Source organism: Pan paniscus, chromosome 1, assembly GCF_029289425.2.
Source record: "Pan paniscus chromosome 1, NHGRI_mPanPan1-v2.0_pri, whole genome shotgun sequence".
In the NCBI taxonomy this organism is placed as follows: domain Eukaryota; kingdom Metazoa; phylum Chordata; class Mammalia; order Primates; family Hominidae; genus Pan; species Pan paniscus.
This window is the reverse complement of record NC_073249.2, coordinates 181,702,630-181,728,004: the sequence shown is the minus strand read 5'-3', so window position 1 is coordinate 181,728,004 and position 25,375 is coordinate 181,702,630. Positions and strand designations below refer to the sequence as shown.

Here is a 25,375-nt window from a genome sequence, read left to right as displayed (position 1 = left end):
GACAAAGTCCCCTTTGCTTTTACTTTCACTTTTCTCAAGTGGAAGGCATCTTGCCCCATAGCCACCACAGCTGGGAATGTCCTGAGACTCACCTTAAGCCAGCAAGTTTCAGAGTCTCACCCAAGGTTCTCAATGTAGTACATGAGTATCACTGCTGGTTATTCAGGGCCCCCAGGGCTCTTCAGTTAGCAGGCAATGAATCCTGTCAGGACTAGTTCCTTCAATTCAAAGGCAGCAGGTTCCTTTCTGGCCCAAGGTGTGTCAAGAAATGTAGTACAGGGAGCTAGGGCCTGGAAAGGGGGCTTCATGACTCTGACTGGTGCCCTATCCTGGTGTGGCTGAGCTGGTATCCAAGATGCAAGACAAACTCATCCCCACTCTTCCCTCTCCTCTCCTCGAGCAAAGGGACGGGGTCTCTTTTGGAGCCATAAGCTGAACTGCCTGGGGTTAAGGGAAGGGTGATGCCATCACTCCCTCAGCTACCCCAGCTGGTGTCTCAGTAGGTCACATGTCTCCCCACAGTCCACTGTCTCTGGGCCCAGTTCAGCATTAGGACTTGCCTAGGAGTTGCAGTCCTTGCGGCCTAGACTGCCTTTCGAGTTTATTTAAGGCCCCAGAGCACTTTAGCCCAAGAGGGGAGGCTTGCTGGAACTCAAGTTTGGACTGCTGGGACTGGCAATTCCTCTTTGGCTAGGGCTGGTTTAAATGCTCCCTCTATGGGGAGGTGTCAGCTGAGTTTGGTCTGGTTTTGTTTTCTGTTATAATAGGGCAGCACTGAGTTTAATGCCTCAGAAATGCTGCAATTTCTGTTTTCCCAGTGCACCAAAATGCTTTCCACACCATGCTATGACTGCTGGGCGATTGGGGAGGTGTGGCACTGGTGATTCAAGACTGTTTTTCCTACTTCCTCAGTGCCTCTTTTAGCAATATGAAGTTAAAACCAGATATTGTGAGTGCTCACCTGATTTTTGGTTCTTATGTGGGTACTTTTTTTGTGTGTAGGTGGTTCTTAGATTGGTGTCCTCATGTGAGGAGGTAGGGAACAATTGGTGTAGCCTTCTATTCTGCCATCTTGTTCTGCCTCCTTCCTCAATCTTTCTTTCTGGATAAGAGGAACTGAAGTCCTGGCCAGGATGCTGTATCCCAGAGAATCTTGGGGTATGGAGTTACCAGAGCAAATCACAAATAGGGCATAGAGTAGTGCTGGAGGCAGAGCAGGAAGGATAGTCAAATCTGAGTAACCCATCTAAAAAAGACAAGGCAATGTCTAGCTACAAACACATAAAGGGACTAATACAAGAAATGGTTTCAGGGAAGTGGGGAGCAGAGCAAAGCTTGGATCTGTTCTTAAGATTAAAAGCAGGCAGCTAGCAGTTTTAGGAATTTTATTCCTGCTGTTTTATGTTTGTTTTGGTGAGGAATGGGGTTAAAGAGAAAGGAGAAGGAAAATGTTCTAAGTGTTTAAAGATTTAGCAGGGAACAGAAATATGATTTTAAACATCATTTTTATCTAAAATTTTTTATTTCAAAAATTCTGACTTTCTCCCTCAGTTCCAGGTCCATATATTCAACTGTTTATCAGAAATCTTTATCTAAATGTCCTAGAAGTATCTCAAACTTAAATCTATCTTCCTCCTAAATTCATTTCTCCTCTTTTGTTCTCTAATGAATGGCAACATCATTATCAAAACCATCAGTGCCATCCTAGCTAGACATGTTGGAACTCAGTTCTATGTCTTCTTCTTATTCAGTCCTCACTCATCCAATACATTTGGATTTTCAGTCCAGTCCATTTTATCTCTGTGATATCGCCCCTTTTTGTATCATTGCTTATACCAGTACTGGTTACAGAAATAGATCAGGAAAGGGCCTGTAGAATACTACGGAACCTGTTGTAGAAAGCTAATATAAGTATGGGATAAACATGTATACAGAAGTAGTAGTTCCTGGGGAAGGCTGAGAATCACATCTCAAGTTGATTGTGGCAGCCTAATTTCAGACAAAAATTAAGATATGGGAATGGGAAGTGTAATGAGGAATGTAGGTTTCTTCAGCACAGTAGTAATGAGGGAAGAGGGTTGTTTTGGTGACAGTTGTGGTGAAAAAGACAGGCCAATACAGGTCCTGAACCAAGGCAGCCAGTTCAAGAAGAGGCAAGAGAGCTTGGAAATAATTCTGGGGGAAAAGATAGTGGGAATGAGGCACAAAAGCAGGCCATAGCCCAGCTGTCAGGGTACAGAGCTATTCTTCTCTCTGGTGCTACAGGCCTGGGGGATGGGGGCAGAACTCAGGTCTCAAAAAGGAGGTCAGAGTAGAACAGCCTCTCTGTGTGGGATAAGAAGAGATATGGAGAGCTACTTTTTGACAGTATCACTCAAATAGAGAGAGCTCAGTTATTATGTAAACACTGCAACTTTGAGTATAAAGCAACATAACATTTTTGCTAGTGAGCAAGAGTTCCTGGAAGCCTATCTGACTGTTCTTTCTTTATTCTTTTAATTTTCTTTTTTTTGAGACAGAATCTTACTCTGTTGAGGACAGTAGCATGATCACTGTTCATTGCAGCCTTGACATCCTGGGCTCAAGCAATTCTCCTGCCTCAGCTTCCTGAGTAGCTGGGACCACAAGCGCACACTACCATGCCTAGCTAATTTTTTGATTTTTTGTAGAGATGAGGTCTCACTATGTTGTTCAGGCTGTTTTCATCTCCTGGACTCTGGCAATCCTCTTGCCTTGACCTCCCAAAGTGTTGGGATTACAAGCGTTAGCCACCATGCCCAGCTCTGACTGTTCTTTCTGAGGTTGTTTGTAAGACTTGATTGGCTCTGTTGAACAACTGGGAAAGACAGGTCCTTTGGCATGTAGACTACTCTATTATACAGGTCACCCACCTGGTCTCATTGCCTCTTTCACACTAGTAGCTAAGTTATTGTATTAGTCTGTTCTTGCACTGCTATAAAGAAATAACTGAAACTGGGTAATTTATAAAGAAAAGTTTAATTGGCTCACGGTTCCACAAGATGTGCAGGAAGCATGTCTGGGGAGGCCTCAGGAAACTTACAAGACAAACGGGAAGCAGACATGTCTTACATGGCTGGTGCAGGAGGAAGAGAGAGAAGTGGGAGGTGCTACACACTTTTATTTATATTTATTTATTATTTTGAGACAAAGTCTGGTTCTACCACCAGGCTGGAGTGCAGCGGTGCAATTTTGGTTCACTGCAATCTCTGCCTCCTGGGCTCAAGCCATCCTCCCACCTCAGCCTCCCGAGTAGTAGGGACTACAGGGATGCACCACAATGCCCAGCTAATTTTTGAATTTTTTGTGGAGACAGGGTTTTGCCATGTTTCCCGGGCTGGTCTCAAACTCCTGTGTGCAAGCAATCCACACACCTTGGCTTCCCAAAGTACTGAGATTACAGGTGTGAGCCTCTGCGCCTGGCCTAAACACTTTTAAATAACCAGATCTCATGAGAACTCACTCACTATCATGAGAACAGCAAGGGGTAAATCCACCCCAATGATCCAATTACCTCCCATCAGGCCCTTCTCCAACAGTGGGGATTACAAATTCAATATGAGATTTGGGTGGGGACACAAATCCAAACCATATCATTCTGCCCCTGGCCCCTTCTAAATCTCATATCCTTCTCACATTGCAAAATACAATCACCCTTCTCAACAGTCCCCCAAGTCTTAACTCATTTCAGCATTAACTCAAAAGTCCACCAGCCAAAGTCTCATCTGAGACAAGGCAAGTCTCTTCCACTTATGAGCCGGTAAAATCAAAAACAAGTTACTTCCAAGATACAATGGAAGTATAGGCATTGGGTAAATACACCTACCATTTCAAAGGGGAGAAATCAGCCAAAAGAGAGGGCCTACAGGCCCCAACCAAGTCCAAAACCCAGCAGGGCAGTCACTAAACCTTAAATCTCCAAAATAATCCCCTTTGGCTCCATGTCTCACATCCACGTGACAGTGATGCAACGGGTAGGCACCTAAGGCCTTGAGCAGCTCCACCCCCTGAGAGCTCAGCTCCCACAGCTGCTTTCAAGGGCTGGTGTTGAGTGCCTGTGGCTTTTCCAGGTGCACAGTATAAGCTGTTGGTGGATATACCATCCTAGGATCTGGAGGACAGTAGCCCCCTTCTCAGCTCCAGTAGGCAGTGCTCCAGTGGGGAATCTGTGTGGGGGCTCCAACCCACATTTCCCCTCCACACTGCCCTAGTAGAGGTTCTCCATGAAGGCTCTGCCCCTGCAGCAGACTCCTGCCTGGACATCCAGGCATTTCCATATGTCCTCTGAAATCTAGGCAAAGGCTCCCAAGCCTCAACTCTCGACCTCTGTGCTTAACACCATGTGGAAGCCGCCAAGGCTTATGGCTTGCACCCTCTGGAGCTGTGGCCTAAGACATATCTGGGGCCCTTTTAGCCACAGCCGGAGCTGGAGTGGCTGGGATGCAGGGAGCAGTGTCCTAAGGAGCAGGGTAGCGGAGCCCTGGGCCTGGCCTATGAAACCATTCTTCCCTCCTAGGTCTCTGGGCCTGTGATGGGAGGGGCTGCCATGAAGGTGTCTGAAATGCTTTTGAGACATTTTCCTCATTGTCTTGGCTTTACTTAAGCAAATTTCTGCAGCCAGCTTGTATTCCTCCCCTGAAAGGGGAAATTCTTTTCTACCATACGGCCAGGCTGCAAATTTTCCAAACTTTTACACTCTGTTTCCCTTTTAAATATAAGTTCTAGTTTTAGGTTAGTTTTTTTTGTTTGTTTGTTTGTTTTTTTTTTTTTTTTTTTTTTTTTTTTTGCTCATGAATATGAGCTGAGGTTGCTAGAAGCAGTCAGGCGACATCTTCAACACTGCTGCACAGAAATTTCTTCTGCCAGATGCCCCAAATCATCACTCTCAAGTTCAAAGTTCCACAGATCCCAAGGGCAGGGGCACAATGTCTCAAACATCTTTGCTCCAGTTCCCAAAAAGCACCCCATCTTCATCTGAGACCATCTCAGCCTGGACTTCATTGTCAATATCACTGTCAGCATTTTGGTCACAACAATTTAACAAGTCTCTAGGACGCTCCAAACTTTCCTTCATCCTCCTGTCTTCTTCTAAGCCCTCTACACTTTTCTAACCTCTGCCACTTTTCCAACCAGTTCAAAAGCTGCTTCCACATTTTCAGGTATCTTTATGGCAATGCCTGACTTCCCAGTACCAATTTTCTGTATTGGTACATTCTTGCACTGCTATAAAAAAATACCTGAGAATGGGTAATTTATTTTTAAAAAAGAGGTTTAATTGGCTCATGGTTCTGCAGGCTGTACAGGAAGCATGGCTTGGGAGGCCTCAGGAACATTACAATCATGGTGGAAGGCAAAAGGGAAGCAGGCACATTTTACATGGCTGGAGCCAGAGGAAGAGAGAGAAGGGGCAGGTGCTTACACACTTTTCAGTAACTGGATCTTGTGAAAACTCACTCATTATCAGGAGAACAGAGAGGGGGAAATCTGCCCCCATGATCCATTCACCTCCCACAAGGCCCCTCCTCCAACATGGGAGATTACAACTGGATATGACATTTGAGCAGGGACACAAATCCAAACTGTATCAGTTATCATCCAAAAGAGAAAGGTAGTTTAGGGAAACTCAAAAAACTTTAGAGAAATTCAAAAAATTCTTATGTCAAATGAACCTAGGTTATAAATAACTTCCTTATTTATAAAGTAGAAATTATTATACCCCACAAAGTAGTTTTGAAACCTAAATGAATTAATATATATAAAGTCCTCTGTGGATGGAGAACAAAACACTGCATGTTCTCACTCATAGGTGGGAATTGAACAATGAGAACACTTGGACACAGGGCGGGGAACATCACACCCCGGGGCCTGTCGTGGGGTGGAGGGCAGGGGAAGGATAGCATTAGGAGAAATACCTAATGTAAATGATGAGTTAATGGGTGCAGCAAACCAACATGGCACATGTATACCTATGTAACAAACCTACACCTCGTGCACATGTACCCCAGAACTTAAAGTATAATAAAAAATAAAAAAAATAATAAAGTCCTTTGCATGATGCTTGGAACACAGTGGGATCTAAAAAGCAAAATGAAAACTGGCTTATTAACTCTTCTTCTTACATTTTTTTTTTTTTTTTGAGATGGAATCTCGCTCCGTCACCCAGGCTGGAGTGCAGTGGCGTGATCTCGGCTCACTGCAGCCTCCACCTCCCAGGTTCAAGCAATTCTCCCGCCTCAGCCACCAAAGTAGCTGGGATTACAGGCATGCACCATCATGCCTGGATGATTTTTGTATTTTTAATAGAGACAGGGTTTCACCATGTTCACTAGGCTGGTCTTGAACTCCTGACCTCAAGTGATCCACCCACCTTGACCTCCCAAAGTGCTGGGATCACAGGCGTGAGCCACTGTGCCTGGCCCCTTCTTTAAAATTTTCAATGGTTTTCTATGATTAGGCTTCTACAATCTGGTTTCATTATAAAAACAAGCATTTGTTTCAGACCTGTCTGTTGTTGCTACTAGGTTATAAGCTACTTTAAGAACCATGTCTGTTTTAGACCCTCAACAATCAGCACTATTCCCTGCACATGGTACTTAATAAATATTTGTTGAATGAATGAGTGAACATAAACTCTTTCTCCATTAATGCACCCCCAATATATAGTTCATAAGCACAATGCTAACACATGCTCCTTAGGATAACTCTGATGCTAATGTAGGGTCCTGAAATATCAAGGGAATTCTCATATCCATCTCAATTCACTGAATGATACAAATTATTTTGTGCTTTCTTTCACTGTTTTAACACTTCAGGCTCCTAGGGACAGGGACTGCATCGACAAAGTCCATAAACTAGACCAATATATAATACTACCATTCTCTGTTCTTTTTCACCAAAATCTTTTTGAGATACACAGTTGGACTGTTTTAAGAAACTTAGAGTTAAACACAGTTGTTTGGATAGAATGAAATGATTAAAGTTAAGTGATTGCAACTGCAGAAATATCCCAACTTCTTAACATGCAATAAAGCAACAAAGTAGAGGTAAGAGGGTTGCTTTGGTGACAGTGGTGATGAAAAAGACCTTTTTTTTCCAATAAAAAAGTTGTACAATTACCATTCACTTGGTTGATTTCTGAGTTGGAGGATAGAATCTCATCTGCCAGTTTCTGTGCAGTAGGAAGAACTTCAGTGTGGTGTGCCGTGATTAAATATTGAATAAACTTTTGTAGCTGGTCCCTATTCATCTGGAAAAGGGTTTCGGAGATAGGAAGACGCAATTTGACTTGGTCTGGTTTACGGATCCTGTAGAGTGAGAGTGCTACCACATGGGCACAGTAGAATATGTCCTTGTTCCCACAGCCACATGTCACTGAGGTGATTTTGCATCGATCAAAACTGATTGCAACTTTATAAGTCACTGCTGGTTCAGAGGCAGTGGCCAGCTCAGTTACTGTGCCACTCAGATGAAAGCCTAAGGAAACACAAAAGAAACTGTGTTTAGAGATTCTAGAGTAATAAACTTAGATTCTCATTTTACATGTAAATTCATCAATTCATAAATTATGTATTGGGTATCTCCTACACACGTACATGATAGGCTTTGCCACAGACACAGAGGTCAATGAAATTCAGTTACTGCTCTGAAGAAACACACAATATAGAAAGAGTCCTCACCCTGGAGTTCGTGAACCTCCTGAACTCACACTGATATGAAAACTTTAGTTTGTACGTGTATACATTTTTCTGGGGGTGGGGATAGTTCATAGCTATCATCATAGTCTCAGAAAGACTAATAAGGAATCCTAAATAAGTTAAGGACCCCTGTAGTAGATTTTCAGCTGTAGGTGGTAGGCAAAGACAAGTCTACAAATAATATCTGTATAATCTAGAGTAAGGTAGATGTCACAAATGAAAGAGAATCCAAAATGCCATGAGGAAGGACAGAAGGAAGATCAAAGAAGACTAAGGAAAATAATTCTTCTTTAAAACATAAAATTTCACGTGGAATACATAAAAGGCAAGAAATTTAAGACATGAAAGGCACAGCTAGGTGCAATGAAACTATGTAGTGTTACACCTCTACTCACTGGGCACACAGTAACAATAATTTTGAAATGTAGGGAGAACCCATTTTTAACGTAACAAAATTAAAAGATAAAATCAATAGCAAATCAATTCTATAATATTAATTATGCTTTATTATTATTTTTATCTCTGGGGTCTTGCTCTGCCACTGAGGCTGGAGTGCAGTGGTGCAATCTTGGCTCACTTCGGCCTCTGTCTCCTGGGCTCAAGTGATCCTCCCACTCTCAGCCTCGAGTGCAAAAATGCAGGAAAATAAAGGAAAGGCTAATGAAAAACGAGCCAGGCGCAGTGACTCATTTTTGTATTTTTAGTGCAGACAGGGTTTTACCATGTTGCCCAGGCTGGTCTTGAACTCCAGGGCTCAAGCAATCCGCTTGGCTCAGCCTCCCAAAGTGCTGGGATTACAGGCGTGAGCCACCATGCCTGGCTATTCTTTACTTTAAATATGATTCTTCTTCTTTGAAAAGAGTATGTATTCATCTAATCATTAAGTCATTCAACAAAAGTTTAATGAGACCTTAAGTATTGAACTGCTAGGCCTAGGGATGTAACAAAAAAAGAAGATATTTGTGAAGCATCTGCTATGTAGCAGAACTGTTTTGGGTACTTTTAATAATTTATCACAGCAACCTTATAAAATCAGTACTATTTTCCTTATTTTAAAGGTATGTAAACTGAGGTTCAGAAAGTTTAAGTAATTTGCCCAAGGCACTAGCAAATGTGACAGACCTGAGATTTGGAACCAGGAGGTCTGACTGACTTCAATGTTTATTTTCTTTTCATTATATTTCATTACCTCTAAAAGGTGCCACAACAAAGTTCTTATCAAAACCCACAGACATGCTTAGTGCGGTGGCTCACATATGTAATCCCAATGGCTCAAGAGGTTCAGGTGAGAGGATTACTTGAGGCCAGGAGTTGGGAGACCAGCCTGGGCAACACAGTGAGACCCTGTCTCTACACAAAATAAAAAAAAAGTAGCCGGTATGGTGGCACGTGCCTGTAGTCCCAGCTACACATATAAGTAAATGATTACAATATGATGTGCCAAATGTTATAGTAGAGACAGGAACAAAGGTGAGGCTAATTTCAGAGACTTTCCTGTTTAACTGGACTACACACTGTGAACAGGAAAGCTATCTTAAATAATCTTATATCTGTTGGAGAAATATTTGTCAAGTAATAAAAGGTACATATATAAGTTTCAGAGCCATCATTGTGACCTGGCAGAATTAACAAATGCAGAGAAAACTTTCCAAAATTCAAGTTTCAGACAGCTATGGTTAATTAAAATAAGACCCAAATTTACAAGTACACTCATAAAACCTAGCGAAATTATCACATAAAGCCACATTTAGGTCTAATCCAAAGAAAGGTACACATTACTGAAAACATTCAGATTAATTTCCAGAGCAAGAAAAAGATAAAAATAAATTCACTAACTTCATAGCCTCCAGGTTTGGTTAAACCCCACAGAGGTTTTTTCTCAGCAAAACAAGCTGCAGGCTTAAAAATATTTACTATCATTTGTTTAAAGCAAAATCAAAAAGTTACATTCAAATTAATTATAGGTAAAGATTAATTACAGGTAAAGACTACCTTCACTTAAGAACTAAGAAAGCTGGGCAACATGGCTCAGGTGCTGTAATCCCAGCACTTTCGGAGACCAAGGTGGGAGGATTGCTCGAGGCTAGGAGTTCAAGACCAGCCTCAGCAACATAGCAAAACCCCATATCTACAAAAAATCAAAAAAATTTGTGACCTGACTGCACAGTAAGGTAAAATAAAATAAAATAAAATAAAATAAAATAAAAGAAGTAAATAAATAAGCAAGCTGGGTGTGGTGGCACACACCTGTAGTCCTAGCTACTTCAGGACTGAGGTGGGAGGAATGCTTGGGTCCAGGAGTTTGAGGTTGCTAGATAGCTATGATGGTGCCACTGCACTCTAGCCTGGGACACGGGGTGAGACCCTGTCTCTTTAAGAAAAAGAAAAAAAAAAAAGAACTAAAGAAGAGAACTGTAGGGTTGGGAAGCAGCTCCTCTCCAGACCTATACCCACCAGACATTGCCAGCAGAGTAATATATAGCAAAGAGCACATTACACTAGGAATTAGGCAGCTAGAACCTGATATTTACTATGGAGTCTTGGGCCACCCACTTTACAACTCTGAGCCTTAGATATCTTCTAAGTAGGTATAATAATACTTGCTCTGCTTACCTCTCAAAAGTACTCTGTAAAACTATAAAATGTCCTACAGATGTATTACTAATGTTTTAATGCAATTATTATTAATGGCTCTCCATGTAAAGGGGATAAGAGACAACTTCCCCAATGGCCAAGTTTCACAGTGGTTGAAAACTAGGTGCTAAGAAAGTACATTCTTAATTTCCCTCGGGCCATTCAGAAGTATGTAGTACATTGTTGAGAAATGACTTGAATCCTGATACAAAGACCCTCACAGAAGGGCTACATTAAAATTTCAAACTAAATAGTAATGTCAATGTGGAAAAGCCTAGTTACTAAGCCCCTGAGTCTAAAGGTGGCTCATGCCTGTAATCCCAGCACTGTGGGGGGCCAAGGCAGGAGGATCACTTGAGGCCAGGAGTTCAAGACCAGCCTGGGCAATATAGCAAGACCCTGTCTCTAAAAAAAAAAAAAAAAAAAAAATAGCTGGGCATGGTGGCACATGCCTGTAGTATCAGCTACTCAGGAGGTTGAGGTGGGAGATAACTTGAGCCCAGGAGGTTGAGGCTGCAATAAACCATGATGACACCACTGTGCTCCAGATTGAGTGACAGAGCAAGATTCTGTCTCAAAATAAAAAAAAAACAACCAACCAACCAAACAAACAAACAAAATGAAACATAGAAACATTTCTGCTTTATCCGTTCAATGCTTTAGGCACACTTGGCTTGCAGCACAGTCTCTGAGTCCAACTTCTCCTTCCCTTCCTGCATGAAAACTGAGTAAGAATATTCGTTAGATTTGAGACTGAAATAGTCATCAATAATTATCTTATTAGGATGTAAGGCTCATGAGGTCAGGGCTTTCTCTGTGTATTGTTCATCACTATGTTATATAAAAAAAAAACAAACCACCCTGGTTGTGTATTTACAAAAACATTGGACCTCAGCTTCTCCATTTTTAAGATGAGAGGCTGGCCTAAATGATCTCCATGGTTTAATCCTGTACAGATACATTATGGTTCTATAGTGACTATCACTGAATTTCCCACAATGTTAGACACAGAACTTTGCATATTATAGTTATTTAATAAATGGTGGCTGATCTTACAAAGCAAAGGTCTTTTACTTAGCCTTTATGAGGGCTTCTTATGTGTTAGGCTCCATTCTAAGTTCTTTATATGCATTAACACACTTAATTGTCACAGTTTTATGAATTTGATAGTAGGTGTGATGGTAAGTTTTTTTGTTTGTTGGTTTGTTTGTTTGTTTTTTGAGATGGAGTCTCACTCTGTCGCCCAGGCAGGAGTGCAGTGGCCCGAACTCGGCTCACTGCAACCTCCACCCTCTAGGTTCAAGTGATTCTCGTGCCTCAGCCTCCCGAGTAGCTGGGATTACAGGTGCCTGCCAACACACCTGGCTACTTTTTGTATTTTTAGTAGAGACAGGGTTTCACCATCTTGGCCAGGCTGGTCTTGAACTTGTGACCTCGTGATCCACTCCCCCGCCCCCAGCCTTACAAAGTGCTAGGATTACAGGCGTGAGCCCCCGCACCTGGCCCGATGGTTAGTTTTATGTGTTAATTTGACTAGGCTATGGTACCCAGCTATTCAACCAAACACTAATCTAGGTGTTGCTGTACAGGTAATTTGTAGATGTGGTTAATATTTACAATCAGTTGACTTTATCTAATGCAGATTATCCTCAATTATGTGGGTGGGCCTCATACAATTGACTGAAAAGTCTTACAAGCGAAAGTCTGAGGTTTCTCTGATAAAGAACAAATTCTGCCTCAAGTCTGCAGCACCGGGGCCTGCCCCAAAATTTCCAGCCTGCCCTGCAGATTTCATACTTCTCAGCTGCCCATATCACATAGGCCAATTCCTTGAAATAAATCCTATCTATCTATCTATCTATCTATCATCTCCCACTAGTTTTGATTCTCTGGAAAATTTTGATTACTATTACTACTCCCATATTTATGTATGAGAAAACATAAGCATAGAAAGCTTAAGTAACTCATTCAAAGGTCACTCTGCTAGGAAGTGACAAAGCCAGGATTCACACCCAGGCAGTCTGGTTCTGAAGCTCAAACTCTTAACTCTTATACCATACTGCCTCTCCATAATATTGTACTGTAGGCAATTAATACCACATTTAACTAATGGAATTATAAACTATAAAACAATATAACTAGAAATATTATTAGAAAATAATGATCAGGTTTATTAAAATTCTAAAATTTCAGTTTTTACAGCATTGGTAATGGCTTGAAACCTCTAGGTTAATCTACAATTAGAGCTCAAGTATCAATTTAGATTCCAGTTGTCTTCAAAATAGATGAAAATTAAAACAACTAGAAACTTTCTGCAAAATATTTTTCAAAGCTAATTATACATGGCTCCCTAGAGGCTCTGGCTAAGGCTCATGATTGATGCTCTTGGGAACATGTTCATTTGAGCTGTGTAAATGTTTGGGCTCTGTCAGCTGTATTAACACTGGTATAGCTCATGCTTCAGGCCTAGGCCCATCTGAAAGGCAGAAGGCTCTGAGTGGCTCTGGGTAAGTTTCCTTGTTGGGAGTTTCTTTTTCCCCTCATATATCTTAAAAGGGAAGTCCCTTTCAAATATCTATACCCCTTGCCTTATTGTAACCTAGCAACATTTTTTAAAAAGTCTGATTACTCCTGAGAATAAAGCCAAGTAGACTAGGTTTACTGTAGTGTTTCTTTCCCATTGCAAACCTAACAGCCATAAACATGTCCATCAATAATCTATTAATTTAAGCAAACATGTAGAAGCTTGTTTTTTTTTTTTTTTTTTGAGACAGGGTCTTGCTCCGTTACCCAGGCTGGAGTGCAGTGGCGCGACCACGGCTTGCTGCAACCTTGACCTCCTGGGCTCAAGGAATTCTCCCAAATTAATTTCCCCAAGTAGCAGAAACTACAGGTGCATGCCACTATGCCTGGCTAATTTTTATTTTTATTTTTTTATTTCTATTTATTTATTTATTTATTTATTTATTTTTGAGATGGAGTCTTACCCTGTCACCAGGCTGGAGTGCAGTGGCGCAATTTTGGCTCACCACAACCTCCAACTTCCTGGTTGAAGTGATTCTCCCACCTCAGCCTCCCAAGTAATTGGGCGCCACCTCGCCCAGCTAATTTTTGTATTTTTAGTAGAGTTGGGGTTTCACCATGTTGGTCAGGATGGTCTCGATCTCCTGACTTCGTGATCCGCCTGCCTCAGCATCCCAAAGTACTGGGATTACAGGCACGAGCCACTGTGCCCAGCTGCCTGGCTAATTTTTTTGCATTTTTTGTAGAGATGGGATTTCACCATGTTGCCCAGGGTGATCTCTAACTCCGGGGCTCAGAAGCTTGGTTTTTAAAAATCCTTACTGGCTGGGTGTGGTGGCTCATGCCTGTAATCCCAGCACTTTGGGAGCCCAAGGTGGGAGGACTGCTTGAGCCCAGGAGTTCAAGACCAGCCTGGCTATCAAACAAAAAAGTACAGAGACAGGGCCAGGCTTGGCGGCTCATGCCTGTAATCCCAGCACTTTAGGAGGCTGAGGCAGGTGGATCACTTGAGCTCAGGAGTTCAAGACCAGCCTGGCAACATGGCGAAACCCCGCCTCCATGAAAAGTACAAAAAATTAGCCAGGCGTGGTGGTGCACGCCTATAGTCCCATAGCCACAGTCCCAGATACTTGGGGGGTTGAGGTGGGAAGATCACTGGAGCCTGGGAGATCGAAGTTACAGTGAGCCAAGATCATATCACTGTACTCCAGAACAAGGCAAGCAAAAAAAAAAAAAAGACAGAGACAGCAGTATGTTGAGTCCCCATGTATGCATCACTTAACTTCAACAATTATCAACACAAAGACAAATTTCTTTAACCTACCGTTTACCAACTCCTTTCCTACCTCCTCCATAGATTACTTTGAAAGCAAATCCCACAAATATCATTTCATTGGTAAACACCTCTGTATGAATCTCTAAAAGGTAAGAACTAAAATTTGTAATTCCTTAATATCAAATATTCAGTGTTCAGATTTCCATAATTAACTTTTTTTTTTTTTGAGACAGGGTCTCTCTCTGTTGCCCAAGCTGGAGTGCAGTGGTGTGATCATGGCTTACTGCAGCCTCAACCTCCTGGGCTCAAGTGAACCTCCCACCTCAGCCTCCTGAAAAGTTGGAACTACAGGCATGTGCTACCACGCCTAATTTTTTTTTATTTTTTGTAGAGATGGGGTCTCAATGTGTTGTCCAGCCTGGTCTTGAACTCCTGGCTTCAACTGATCCTCCTGCCTCAGCCTCCCAAAGTCCTGGGATTATAGGCATGAACCACTGTGCCTGGCTCTTTATTTTTATTTTTCTTTAACGGATGTTTATTCAAATCAAGATGCAAACAAGGTGCAGACATTTAATTTTGTTGTTATGTCTCTTAAACTACAAGTTCCCTTCTTCCCCAACATCCTAATATTGAAAAATAATGTGAGTTCTAGAGACTTGATGAGATTTGGGTTTTTTGCTGAAATTACTTCACAGGCTGTGTTGCATACTTTCTATTGCATCACATCAGGAGACATATAACGCCTGACTGTCTTTCTTTTCATGCTGTTGAGGAATGACCAGTGGGTTTTGGTGTTTTTGACCTGATCTCTCCCTTACAAAGTTCCTTGTCAGCTTTTCACCTAATGGTTTTAACAGTCATTGATGATTGTTGCCTTGACTTATTATTTCATCAGGCGTGAATTTATTTTTTATTTAAAGTTTTGACTGTCTTTCTTTGATTCTTAACACATTTATCTGTAAAATAAAGAAAAAAAACACATAAAGTGGTTAGGTTAGTGCCTGGAACCTGGTAGGCTCTTAACAAAAACAGTAACAGAAACAACCACCACAAAAATTGCTTAGAAACTCATGGGAAAAACAACTACTTTATAAAAGACGTTTTCCCAACTATCATCTTTGTGCTACTCCTTCATTCACATTTTCCTAAAATACAAAAACAAAATACATACATTGTGAAGTTATTCTACTTATCAAATATTCAAGTGCCCAAGAACTATATAGGCTTTTAAAACAGTCTATTTTATTAGTTATAGGTCTTCAAGTGATTAGGATATAGATAAATTGTGGGGAGCAATAGGCAGGTATAAAGAGAAGCAATATATAATGTTAGACTTGGTAGTGTACCACAGTTAAAACACACACACGCACACGCACATACACACACACACCCCTACCTGCTTTACTAGTGACTCCAGTGGGCCATAAAGGTAAAACATTGCTATTTTGTTCCTTCCTACAGTCCATTTTTTGATGCAAAGCAGTCAGAGATGGTGGACCTGGTAGATAACTGTTTGTGTGTGTGTGTGTGTGTGTGTGTGTGTGTGTGCGCGCATGTGTGTGTGTGTGTTTTTAAAGAAAATGGACAATCAGGCAGCTGCTTGCCTTGTGGCCCTATCAACACACACACACACACACACACACACACACACACACAGCCCTCAAGTGCTTTAACACTGAGCAGGCCCTGCATAAAGCACCAAACATTTTCAAGGAGTTCCTGTTTAGTTTTACAACCAGTGCATTTACCCACCCCTTGCCCCTCGGATCACAAAGCAAAGCCTTGCCCTGAGAAGAAGAGATGCTTCATGCCGTTCTATGGCTTAGACAGCTTCCCTACCTGACCTGTAGATTGTTTAGAACTGTAAGAATAAAATTGTACCGCAGCTGCTTCTCCATTACATATCACACTGGCTGTGACATCTCTGCTTCCAGAAAAATCACTGGCCTTCTATAAACACCTGCTATTATAAGAACCCCCACCATCATGTCATCCTATAAATGAGCCATGCTTTCTTTGCCTTCAACGTGCTCCAAGTGCGACTTAGGAAAGATTTAAAAATGTATCAAAATGGTCTCACAGGCTCCTAACAACCAAGTACTTTGCAGGTGGTCCTTGCAAGAGCTAGACATGCTTAAATGTGCAGCAAGAGCTCTGGGAACCACAAGATCAGTAAGAAACTTAAAAATCCATGGTTTAAAAGAGTTCTGATTCTCCTGCCTTCTAAACTGAGGACACGGGAATTGACTGAAATTGTTCACTTAACAGTTTTCTTTCCCAGCATTAAGGCTGGGGAATCCCGAGCATGGGCTAGACTCCACCTTGGATTAAACAGAAAAGGACTAAAGACCATTTTTCTGTTTGGACATGTGTGACAGACAGATATATACAAATTTCCCCTCTCCAAATAAGGAAATTCTATGTTCTTCATGGCTTAGCTCAAATATCACCTCTATATAAAACTACTTGGTGCCCCAACTGTTGAAATGAATCATAGTAAGTGAAAAAGCCTTAACATTTATGGGTATGGAGCTTATATTCTAGTTTATGAGTGAGATTTTACTCAAAATGAAGTAATAAAGGACCTGAGACATAATCATTTCACAGATGAGGAACAAGGTTCAAAGAAGTTACGTGATTTGCCCTAATCTTATTGCATGATTATAGTCGTGGTAACAGAAATTATTATAAAATGATCATAATTTCACATTCTGAAACAATGTTGGGCTTTAAAAACTAGGAAAAATAAATTTATAGCATTTCTTTCAACTCAATGTGCTTCTTTTTTTTTGTTTTTGAGACAAGGTCTCGCTCTGTCACCCAGGCTGGAGTGCAGTGGTGCGATCTCAGCTCACTGCAACCTCTGCCTCCCAGGTTCAAGCAATTCTCCTGCCTCAGTCTCCCAAGTAGCTGGGATTATAGGCCCCCACCACCACACCCGGCTAGTTTTTGTATTTTTAGTGGAGACGGGGTTTCGCCATGTTGGCCAGGTTGGTCTTGAACTCCTGGCCTCAAGTGATTTGCCTGCCTCGGCCTCCCAAAGTGCTGGGATTACAGGCGTGAGCCACTGCGCCCAGCCAATATCCTTTTTTTTTAAAAAGACGGAGTCTTGCTCTGTCACCCAGGCTGGAGTGCAGTGGCACAATCTTGGCTCACTGCAACCTCCGCCTCCTGGGTTCAAGCCATTCTCCTGCCTCAGCCTTCCAGGTAGCTGGGAATACAGGCATGCGCCACCACCCCCAGCTAATTTTTTTGTATTTTTAGTAGAGATGGGTTTGACCATGCTGGCCAAGCTGGTCTTGAACTCCTGACCTCAAGTGATCCACCCGCCTCGGCTTCCCAAAATGCTTGGATTGTAGACATGAGCCACCGTGCCCAGCCTATACTTCTTAAATATAGCTAATTATTTATTTTGATCAAAAAAGAAAAATAATTTTTAATCATTAACATTTTGGGGCACTTACCATGTACTAGGCACGAATTTCTTTTACATACTTTATATGATTTAACCCTCACCACAACATTATGTGTTTAATACTATTATTATCCCCATTTTTGTTGGTAAAGAAATTGAGACAGAGCTAGGATTTGGGATTTGGACCTAGGAAGTCTGGCTTGAGAGTCTAACCTCCTAACAACCACATTTTATTTCCAATATAAATTTCCAAAACATCAATCTTATTTTCCTAGATCCTCTTTAAAAAAAAATTTTAGATCAAGGTTCATTAATTCATTCATTCATTCAATTAATAATTATTTAACATTTACTATGTGTTAGGTCCCAAGGATATATCTGTTGAAAAGACCTAATGATCCTTGACCTTATGGGATTTATCTTCTAGTTGGGGAGAAAAATAATTATTGAGTTCTAATTGTGTTAAGTACTATAAAGAAGTAGTATAAAATGATAGGGTAGTATATAGTAGCGGGGGACCTGACCTGATTCAGGGACAGAAGTGGTAAGGGATGAGTTTTTCAGGAAATAATATTTTGTCCAGAATTCTGTAGAATAAGTAGGAATTAATTAGGTGAAAGGATGGAGAATGGCAGAGTAGTGGTAAAGAAGACTCCAGGCAAGAAAGAGAGAAAGAGAGAGAGAGAGACAGACAAAAAGAGACAGAGACACATATGCAGAAGTGCTGAGTCATAGAGGATCATGGAATGTTCAAAGAACAGAAAGAAGACCAGTGACTGGAAAGCCAACAGGAAGCGGGAAAGTGACAAGTGATGGAGCTGTAGAGTCAGGCAGGAGCCACTGCTCTGGGGTTTATCCTTGGCTTCTCCTTCTGATTCATATACAAAAGGTCACTAAATCCTGTGGATTCTGCCTCCTAAATATTTTTCCATTCTAGTTCCTCCACTTTAACTCCCCTAACACCACCTTAATTTGAGATCATAATAATCTCTTGCCTGGGTTAACTAATCTTCCTGCCTTTAAGTCTTATTCCCTCTACTCATCTTCCATAAACATGAGCAGAAGGTCTTTCCAATGGGGAAATAATATCATGTCATTCCTATAAAACTGTGAACTCAGCTCCGCACCAAGCAGACCTAATAGACATCTACAGAACTCTCCACCCCAAATCAACAGAATATACATTCTTCTCAGCACCACATCGCACTTATTCCAAAATTGACCACATAGCTGGAAGTAAAGCACTCCTCAGCAAATGTAAAAGAACAGAAATCACAACAAACTGCCTCTCAGACCACAGTGCAATCAAATTAGAACTCAGGATTAAGAAACTCACTCAAAACCGCACAACTACATGGAAACTGAACAACCTGCTCCTGAATGACTACTGGGTACATAACTAAATGAAGGCAGAAATAAAGATGTTCTTTGAAACCAATGAGAAAAAAGACACACCATACGAGAATCTCTGGGACACATTTAAAGCAGTGTGTAGAAGGAAATTTATAGCACTAAATGCCCACAAGAGAAAGCGGTGAAGATCTAAAATAGACACCCTAACATCACAATTAAAAGAACTAGAGAAGCAAGAGCAAACACATTCAAAAGCTAGCAGAAGGCAAGAAATAACTAAGATCAGAGCAGAACTGAAGGAGACAGTGACACAAAAAACCCTTCAAAAAACCAGTGAATCCAGCAGCTGGTTTTTTGAAAAGATCAACAAAATTGATAGACCACTAGCAAGACTAATAAAGAAGAAAAGAGAGAAGAATCAAATAGACACAATAAAAAATGATAAAAGGGATATTACCACCAATCCCACAGAAATACAAACTACCATCAGAGAATACTATAAACACCTCTACAAAAATAAACTAGAAAATCTAGAAGAAATGGATAAATTCCTGGACACATACACCTTCCCAAGACTAAACCAGGAAGAAGTTGAATCTCTGAATAGACCAATAACAGGCTCTGAAATTGAGGCAATAATTAATATCCTACCAACCAAAAAAAGTCCAGGACCAGATGGATTCACAGCCGAACTCTACCAGAGGTACAAAGAGGAGCTGGTACCATTCCTTCAGAAACTATTCCAATCAATAGAAAAACAGGGAATCCTCCCTAACTAATTTTATGAGGCCAGCATCATCCTGATACCAAAGCCTGGCAGAGACACACAAAAAAAGAGAATTTTAGACCAATATCCCTGATGATCATCAATGTGAAAATCTTCAATAAAATACTGGCAAACCGAATCCAGCAGCACATCAAAAAGCTTATCTACCATGATCAAGTCGGCTTCATCCCTGGGATGCAAGGCTGGTTCAACACACGCAAATCAATAAACATAATCCATCACACAAACAGAACCAACAACAAAACCCACATGATTATCTCAATAGATGCAGAAAAGGCCTTCAACAAAATTCAACAGCCTTCATGCTAAAAACTCTCAATAAATTAGGTATTGATGTAACGTATCTCAAAATAATAAGAGCAATTTATGACAAACCCACAGCCAATATCATACTGAATGGGCAAAAACTGGAAGCATTCCCTTTGAAAACTGGCACAAGACAGGGATGCCCTCTCTCACAACTCCTATTCAACCTAGTATTGGAAGTTCTGGCCAGGGCAATCAGGCAAGAGAAAGAAATAAAGGGTATCCAATTAGGAAAAGAGGAAATCAAATTGTCCCTGTTTGCAGATGACATGGGTGTATATTTAGAAAACTCCATTGTCTCAGCCCAAAATCTTCTTAAGCTGATAAGCAATGTCAGCAAAGTCTCAGGATACAAAATCAATGTGCAAAAATCACAAGCATTCCTATACACCAATAACAGACAAACAGAGAGCCAAATCATGAGTGAACTCCCATTCACAATTGCTACAAACAGAATAAAATACCTAGGAATCCAACTTACAAGGGATGTGAAGGACCTCTTCAAGGAGAACTACAAACCACTGCTCAAACGAAATAAAAGAGGACACAAACAAATGGAAGAACATTCCATGCTCGTGGATAGGAAGAATCAGTATGATGAAAACGGCCATACTGCCCAAAGTAATTTATAGATTGAATGCCATCCCCATCAAACTACCAATGACTTTCTTCACAGAATTGGAAAAAACTACTTTAAAGTTCATATGGAACCAAAAAAGAGCCTGCATTGCCAAGACAATCCTAAGCCAAAAGAACAAAGCTGGAGGCATCATGCTACCTGACTTCAAACTATACTACAAGGCTACAGTAACCAAAACAATATGGTACTGGTACCAAAACAGATATACAGACCAATGGAACAGAACAGAGGCCTCAGAAATAACACCACACATCTACAACCATCTGATCTTTGACAACCTGACAAAAACAAGAAATGGGGAAAGGATTCCCTATTTAATAAATGGTGCTGGGAAAACTGGCTAGCCATATGTAGAAAGCTGAAACTGGATCCTTTCCTTATACCTTATACAAAAATTAATTCAAGATGGATTAAAGACTCAAATGTTAGACCTAAAACCATAAAAACCACAGAAGAAAACCTAAGCAATACCATTCAGGACATAGGCATGGACTTCATGACTAAACCACCAAAAGCAATGGCAAGAAAAGCCAAAATTGACAAATGGGATCTAATTAAACTAAAGAGCTTCTGCACAGCAAAAGAAACTACCATCAGAGTGAACAGGCAACCTATAGAATGGGAGAAAATTTTTGCAATCTACTCATCTGACAAAGGGCTAATATCTGGAATCTACAAAGAACTTAAACAAATTTACAAGAAAAAAAGACCCCATCAAAAAGTGGGCAAAGGATATGCACAGACACTTCTCAAAAGGAGACATTTAGGCAGCCAACGGACACATGAAAAAATGCTCATCATCACTGGTCATCAGAGAAATGCAAATCAAAACCACAATGAGATACCATCTCACACCAGTTAGAATGGTGATCATTAAAAAGTCAGGAAACAACAGATGCTGGAGAGGATGTGGAGAAATAGGAATGCTTTACGCTGTTGGTGGGAGTGTAAACTAGTTCAACCATTGTGGAAGACAGTGTGGCGATTCCTCAAGGATGTAGAACTAGAAATACCATTTGACCCAGAGATTCCACTACTGAGTATATACCCAAAGGATTATAAATCATGCTACTATAAAGACACATGCACATGTATGTTTACTGCAATACTATTCACAATAGCAAAGACTTGGAACCAACCCAAATATCCATCAGTGATAGACTGGATTAAGAAAATGTGACACATATACACCACGAAATATTATGCAGCCATAAAAAGGACGAGTTCATGTCCTTTGCAGGGACATGGATACAGCTAGAAACCATCATTCTGAGCAAACTGTCACAAGGACAGAAAACCAAACACCGCATGTTCTCACTCATAGGTGGGAGTTGAACAATGAGAACACCTGTACACAGGGCGGGGAACATCATATCCCAGGGCCTGTCGTGGGGTGGAGGGCAGGGGAAGGGATAGCATTAGCAGAAATACCTAATGTAAATGACGAGTTAATGAGTGCAGCAAACCAACATGGCACATGTATACCTATGTAACAAACCTGCACATTGTGCACATGTACCCTAGAACTTAAAGTATAATAAAAAAAAAAACTGTGAACTATGTATTTTATATTTCTGTTACCTAACAGTCTGGCATAGAGTAAACATTTATAAAAGTGTTTGCTGAACTGAATTGCTTAAAATCCTTCAATGGTTCTCCACTGATTACAAGATAAAGTTCAAACTTCTTACAATATGATTTATTTCTATCTCTTCAGATTTGCTTTGTACCACTCTCCCACATTCCAAACACACCAAACTATTTGCAGATTCTTGACTATGCTGTTTTCTCCATTTTCCTATCCTTTATGCCTTTGCATGTGAAGTTTCCTATACCAGGCATGACCTTCTCATTTCCTTCTCATGCTAATTCTCGACTCAAATGAGCCCCTACTCTGGGAAGTCTTCCCTCATCTTTTTGGACAGCTAGTTAAGTGCTTCTTCCTAAGCACTCATTTTTCATCAGTCATATCTCCATTATAGTACTTGACATCAGTGTAATTGTCTTCACATTTATCGTTTCCCTTTAGATTGTGAGTTCCTTGAATAAGGGAGTTATGTATATCTTTTTCATCTCTATATTTTCATCTCAGGCACATGGTAAGGACTTAATAACTGACTGTGTATGGATGAATGAATAAATGAACACTAAACTGAATCTTTTACATATTTATATCTACAGTTCACAGAGGATTAAGCATGTTTATAAAATTCCTGATTTGTGATTAAAATAAGCCAGTAATTAAATAATTTTACTGAGACGGTGAGCAAAGTAACAATAATTTGTATATTTGGTATAATATTGAAACACCAAGATTATTTTCCATAATGTATGTATATAGATTTTTAAATTATTTATTTATTTATTTATTTGGTGGGGGTACAGGGTCTTGCTTTGTCGCCTAGGCTGGAATGTACTGGCATGATCACGGCTCACTGCAACTTCAACCTTCAGGGTCAAGTGATCCTCTCACCTCAGCCTCCCAAGCAGCTGAGACCACAGGCATGCGCCACCAATACCTGGCTAATTATTATTTTTTTAATGTTTGTAGAGATGAGTCTTGCTATATTGCCTAGGCTGGTCTCAAACTCCTGGTCTCAACTGATCTTCCTGCCTTGGCCTCCCAAAGTGCTGAGATTGAAGGTGTGAGCTGAGCCACCATGCCCGTCTCATAATTGATATTTATGCCTGTTATGCTTCTGCCAATTTTTATAACCTATTTTCAAAAATATAAAATACAAGCAGTTTTCATCAGCCAACATTTACTGGATATACTTACTACATGACAGATAGTATTCTAAGTGCTTCCCATGTATTAACTAATTAACTAATTAAATGCTCAAAGCAACCCTACAAAGTAGATTCTGTTGTTATTTCCCTGTTTCCGATAAGAAAACTAGGATAAGAGAGATAGAAGAACTTGTCTAAGATCACACAACCTGTAAAATGTAAAGTTGGGATCTGAACACAGGTAGTCTGGCTCCAGAGCCTATATTCTTAAGGACTACAATATATTAAATATGACTCTGAAGTTTAAATTTGTATACAAAACTTTGTAAAGGTAATTAGCAAGTGTAATTCTACAAAGACAGAGAGTCCTGCACTAATAACAAGTCAGTAAACTCTGACATTTGCCTGTTTTCCTGGGCAAATGTTCAAGGTAACTGAAACTGACAAGTGCTGTGATGCTCTCATAGTTGGAATGAAGGTGGGCTCATGAACTCATCTGTACAAGAAAATGTATCAGGACATGAGTGAATCATCTGCTTAGAGTTCTAAAGGAAAGCACTTCTCAGTGCAGCCCTTTGACACCATTCAAAGCCTTTTGTTTTTCTGAGTGCAAGAAAGGCTCTAGTAAAGCTTGGGCAATTAAAACCACTTTTCTCATTGCTCTTTTGATTCACCAGGCCCCTAGGCAGGTGTTAATGCATGAAAATGATTATCATTTCAGCCAATAGCAGGGAAAAGAAGAGATGTGGTTTATGAAAAGAATATTTTTTCTTATAGTCAGTTAAAAAGGATATGCAAATATATAAACTAAGTAACTTCTTTGACTGAGAATGCTTCCTCTTGAATAAATTTGGTTTTGATGAAACTGCATAGTATAAATTAGACCTTCTCACTTAATTCCTGTCTCCTGGAAGGCCACAGCAGTATACCAGCAGAAGTAAAGCAGCCACTCTTTCTCTCCTTTTTGTCACTTAGCAAAACAGTAACCAGAACAATTAAAACAATGAGAGTGACATCTATAAAGTAACTAATTTCCTTTCCAGAAAGCCTTTCTCAAAAGCTGGGTAACAACTGCCTACACAAGAGCACTGGAATGGCTCCATATACTATCGATACAAAGAGATTAGGAATCAGAATGCTTGAGTTGTAATTCTAGTACCCCTCAATTCCTCTTTGCCTCAGTTTCTTAATTATGCAAATAGACATACTACTACTTAGCTGCCTATCAGACTCATGTGAAAGTAATTTGTAAAGAACACATTTCCCAAAGATATCATTCAATAGCAATCCCAACTGGCCACGGCTGGGGCCTATATAAGTTCACAAGAAGCAGATGGTGCCCAAACACTGGGTGAGGGTGCGAGAGATTGCAAAGTGAGGAGCAGTATTGTTATTTGGGAATACAAATGATGCTGCCCCATTACCCCGAGAACTACTTGGTTTGTTTGTATTATAGAGGTCATCCTAAGCTTCTCAGAGCAGCTGAGTAAGCTAGAGGGCCCTTCTTGCGGCCATCTGCTCCCCTCCCAGACTCCTCTGGCAAATCAAGTGGTTTTCCTTGTATTAACCTCCGAAGAACAGCCATTGGCCCCTCTCAGCACCAGCTTCAGCAGCCAGTGGTCTCTGTTCTCCATCTGTGCTAGAAACCACAGTTCAAGAACAATGAGGCTTCCGAAGCCCAGGCATTCACTTACAGCGATAACCTTGCATTTACCTAGTTTTCTAGTGTTCTTTCACTTGTGCCCCTACAAGGAAATTAGATGTGTATTTTAAAAGACTGAGATCTTTGGCTCGCCGCAACCTCCCTGCCTTGGGCTCCGGTGATTCTCCTGCCTCGGCCTGCCGAGTGCCTGGGATGCCAGGCACGCGCCGCCACTCCTGACTGGTTTTTGTATTTTTGGTGGAGACGGGGTTTCACCGTGTTGACCGGGCTGGTCTCCAGCTCCTGGCCTCGGGTGATCTGCCCGCCTCAGCCTCCCGAGGTGCTGGGATTGCAGAC

At 40.9% G+C, this 25,375-nt stretch overlaps 1 protein-coding gene across 1 annotated transcript in view; it reads right to left on the bottom strand.

Moving 5' to 3' along the window:
* The window catches only part of ZSWIM5 (zinc finger SWIM-type containing 5), a 191,016-nt gene that overhangs the window by 63,248 nt on the left and 102,393 nt on the right, over positions 1–25,375 (bottom strand). Inside the window, exon 2 of the mRNA XM_008965255.4 lies at positions 7,135–7,491. Within this exon, the coding sequence (XP_008963503.2) occupies positions 7,135–7,491 (357 nt within the window). The remainder of the gene's footprint in view (positions 1–7,134; positions 7,492–25,375) is intronic.